This window comes from Pteropus alecto, unplaced genomic scaffold, assembly GCF_000325575.1.
Source record: "Pteropus alecto unplaced genomic scaffold, ASM32557v1 scaffold40, whole genome shotgun sequence".
In the NCBI taxonomy this organism is placed as follows: domain Eukaryota; kingdom Metazoa; phylum Chordata; class Mammalia; order Chiroptera; family Pteropodidae; genus Pteropus; species Pteropus alecto.
Window position 1 is genome coordinate 4,366,505 of NW_006431919.1, and position 3,869 is coordinate 4,370,373.

The following is a 3,869-nucleotide window of genomic DNA, read 5'->3' on the forward strand; positions in this document are numbered from 1 at the left end:
GTGAGGATTTTCATGGGAGTGGAACTGGAAGGACCCAGAGAGCATCTTGCCTCTTGTTTTCACCTGCCAATGCTTCAGAGCCTGGTGTGTCCAGTACTGCACAGTGTGATGCTGAGCTCGTTGCTTTCCTGTCTGATGTCAGCTGGATTGCCCAGAGTAGGCCAGGCCTGAGGAGCCTGGCTCACCTTATGTTGCCACCTTCCTCTCTTCAACAGATTGGTTACTGGAATGAAGATGACAAGTTTGTCCCTGCAGCTACTGATGCTCAAGCTGGGGGGGATAATTCAAGTGTCCAGAATAGAACGTACATCGTCACTACAATCCTAGTGAGTACTTGGTCCTTCACTGAGATTATCTGGGGTGCAAACTAGACCCACACATCGGTGTCCCCAGAAGTGAAAGCTGGGCATTTTCCTTGCCCAAACTCCGCCATAGGTATAAAGAGGGAGTGGGGAAAAGGAATTTTCTATAAGTCAGAACACTGTTGCACTCTGACTTTACCATGATTTCACTTTATGCCCTTGGATAAGTCACTTACCTTCCTTTGAGCAATAGTTTCCCAAGAAGTGAAAGATGGATGAGACTAAATTGTGGGGGTTCTCAGACTCCATCCTCCCTCAGTAGAAGCCATTTTCAAAGGAAGTCTAAAATCCAGCACCTAAAGCAGATATAAGAGAAGCTGCTGTTATTTCCAGTGACTGACATAAGAAACCCAGAGCCTATTTAGGGTCCACTTCCCCAACAAGCGTCCCCAGAGATGCCTTCAGAAAATACAAGGGCTCCTGGAATGTCATTTGAAAGCTGTACACCACATCTCAATGGTGAAACATTCTTATCTTAACAGCTTGTTTCCTTGCCCCAAGTTTTGTGATGACGGGGGTGGGGGAACAGAAATGCAGGAAGTGGATTTAGGGGCTAGACAGACTTCCCCAAAGTTAACCGGTGTTGGCAACATCCTCCTCTGCCATGCCAAAGTCTTCCCTGCTCATGAGTGATTGTATAACCCACATTCTCCGTGTCCCCATTTCTCCACCAGGAAGATCCTTATGTGATGCTCAAGAAGAATGCCAATCAGTTTGAGGGCAATGACCGCTACGAGGGCTACTGCGTGGAGCTGGCCGCAGAGATTGCCAAGCATGTGGGCTACTCCTACCGTCTTGAGATTGTCAGCGATGGAAAATATGGAGCCCGCGACCCTGACACAAAGGCTTGGAATGGCATGGTGGGAGAGCTGGTCTATGGAGTAAGTTCCCCACAGGGTGGGAAGTTTGAGAGCAGAGACAGAAGGTTTGATAGGAAATCATTTGGTGGTTGGCTGGCCATGTCCACAGGTGACTACTGGACTCCATAATTTGTATTGTTGCTGGCGAAAAGATGAGGAGTCCAGTTCCTTAAGACATTCTTTGTGCAGGTTCCCGGTCCCAGCTCCCTCAGCCAAATTCAGCTTAGCCATGTGACCAGGATGAGCCGTCACTCCCCTGCTCAGTCATTTCTGGCTCCCTCAAGATAAATTTCCTCCCTGGTGTTAGATGCACCCAGATCCAACCTAACTTACTCATCACTTGCCCCAATGCTTCCTTCTCCTGCACCTTATATTTCAGCCAAACCACCCTCTGAGTCCCACTTTCTCTAGAGTGCTTTCTTCCATTCTGCACCTCTAAAATTCTACCCCTTCTCCAAAACCTGCATCAAGTATTACTTTTTCCAAGGCGTAACTTCTTTCTCCCCATAACAGATACAAACTCCCCTTCTTAACTGTTCTTGCCTTCTTCTGTAGAATTTAGTTGCTGCTTCTGTTATGGCTTACCCTGACTATATGATTATCTGTGTAAAAGGGGAGGTCTACTTCATCTTCGTATCACTCACTACACTTGATATAATGCCATGAACAACTGCTATAAAACCTGTCATAAATTGAAGCAGTTTTGAGAAGCCACTGAATGCCTGAATTGTTTTAAATATTCAGGGAACCATTGAGAAGTAAAATATCTGACTGCTGTCCCCCAGGATGTTAACATTTTAGAGTAGAAAAGACAGGAGAAGAATAAAAGATGGCATGGTATCGAAGTTCAGGAGAAAGGCTAACATGAGTTCATCTGGCCCTCAAGAAAGAGACAGAACTTGGAAAGGAGCCATATTCAAATAGAGAGAAAGGCAGATTAGGAATTTCTAAAGGATAAACAATAGAATGGTGATGTAAAGATGAAAGGCGTGAGAGGAGAGCGAGAAAACACCGGTGATTTTGTAGAGGGCCTGGGTGAAGAGCAGTCAGGGGCACGCTTGAGTCAGTGATGATAAGGGAAGCGTGTGGATTGATTTCAGTGGGCACTGCAAGATCATGAAGGTACTTCAGTAGAAGAACAACCAACAGCAGCATAAGAAGAATTCAGCCACCACTTGTAGGAAAGGGACCACCACAGCTTCACTCACAGAAATGGAAGCCTGCAGGCTGGGTCTCTGAGCTGAAGCATGTGCAGAGCCCCAAGTTGATGTTGAGCTTTGTTCAGGATGACACAATCTTCTATGAGCTTTTTAAATCTCATTGTCTCATATCAAAGCGATAGGAGTCATGATAGCCATGAGCGCCATACAAAAGGAATTAAAGGGGAAAGAGATGGAATAAGGAAAATCCTTCCCAGGAAGGCAGCTTTTGAGATGACTTGGGGAGATGGTTAATGAGTTGAAGGGTGAGATATGCTTCTACCCTTTCTCGTCTCTCTACTGCCTCTCACTTTGGGATGCAGCATAACCATCCAAGTCTGATGAAAGATAGAGACCTGGATGGTTAATGCTGCATCTGGAGGCTGGTTTCCATGGGAACCTCCACCAAGCTTGTAAGGTCATCCCCATGGCAACTGTTGTGAACTTTTCACCTCCACCAGCATTCATCTTTACCTTCACCCCACGTAATGCTGTTCCCTTAATAAAAGGCCTGTGACATGGCAGAACAATGGCATGATCATCCTGAGGGCAAGTGCCCACTGTAGCCAGCAGCCGGTGATGCGTCACTGGCTCTTTAGTAACAAACTAGTTACATCTGGGTGCTTCAGCTGCCAGCCCTCCCCCAACACCTCCCCTCCGCCTGGCCTGTCCGTCTGCCCAGTATAAACTGTATTCTGAAGACTCTGTGATGGGCCCAACTGGATGCCCTCCTTTGATTTTCATTTGGCTTTCCTTTTCTGTTCCCTAGGGAAGAATAGAGGAATTTGGGGAAGTATCTCTCATCCACAAACAACCAGTGAGGTCAGAAAAATCTCATTTGGAGGCTTCCAAATGTATTCTTTTGGTGCCTTTTAAAGAGCCAAGCTAATCAGCGTCTCTCTCATCTCCCTCTTTTTCTTATCGACAACTGGGTAGTAGCATTAAGCATGTAGTGTGTGCCTGCTGCCATGCTAGATAATTTACCCACAGTATTTCATTTACTCCTCATAACAAACCCAGAGATGGATATGATTATTTTCCACATTTTATAGATGAGGACACTGAGGCCCAGGGAGGTTAAGTAATTTGGCAAAGGACAAAGGCCGAGTCGGACACACAGGGTGGATTTTGCACTGCACTCTAGGATGGACTGCCTCCATGGAAATCACACCATCCAAGCACAGGACTGTGAGGCCAATATTAACTGGTGGTGGGAACAGCAGTGGTGTGCGTTCTCAGATGCCACAAGCTGCAAATGAAGCTTCCGCTTCCTGCATGGGTATGGCTTTGTGCCTGATTCACAGGTGACTCTCTTGCCTGTCTTTTGTCTTAGTGAAGCAGAACAAGAGTGCACTTTGCAGACAGATCCCAGGACTTGAGTTCCAGCTCTGCCAGCTTACTGACTGCATGACTCCTGCAAGCCACTGAACTCCTTGGAAGGTCACTCC

General features: G+C 46.7%; 1 protein-coding gene across 5 annotated transcripts in view; it reads left to right on the forward strand.

Moving 5' to 3' along the window:
- The window catches only part of GRIA1 (glutamate ionotropic receptor AMPA type subunit 1), a 284,539-nt gene that overhangs the window by 193,055 nt on the left and 87,615 nt on the right, over positions 1-3,869 (forward strand). For all 5 annotated transcript variants that reach the window (XM_006906438.1, XM_006906437.1, XM_006906439.1 and 2 more), the window contains 2 exons: positions 216-326; positions 1,037-1,243. In XM_006906438.1, the coding sequence (XP_006906500.1) occupies positions 216-326; positions 1,037-1,243 (318 nt within the window). The remainder of the gene's footprint in view (positions 1-215; positions 327-1,036; positions 1,244-3,869) is intronic.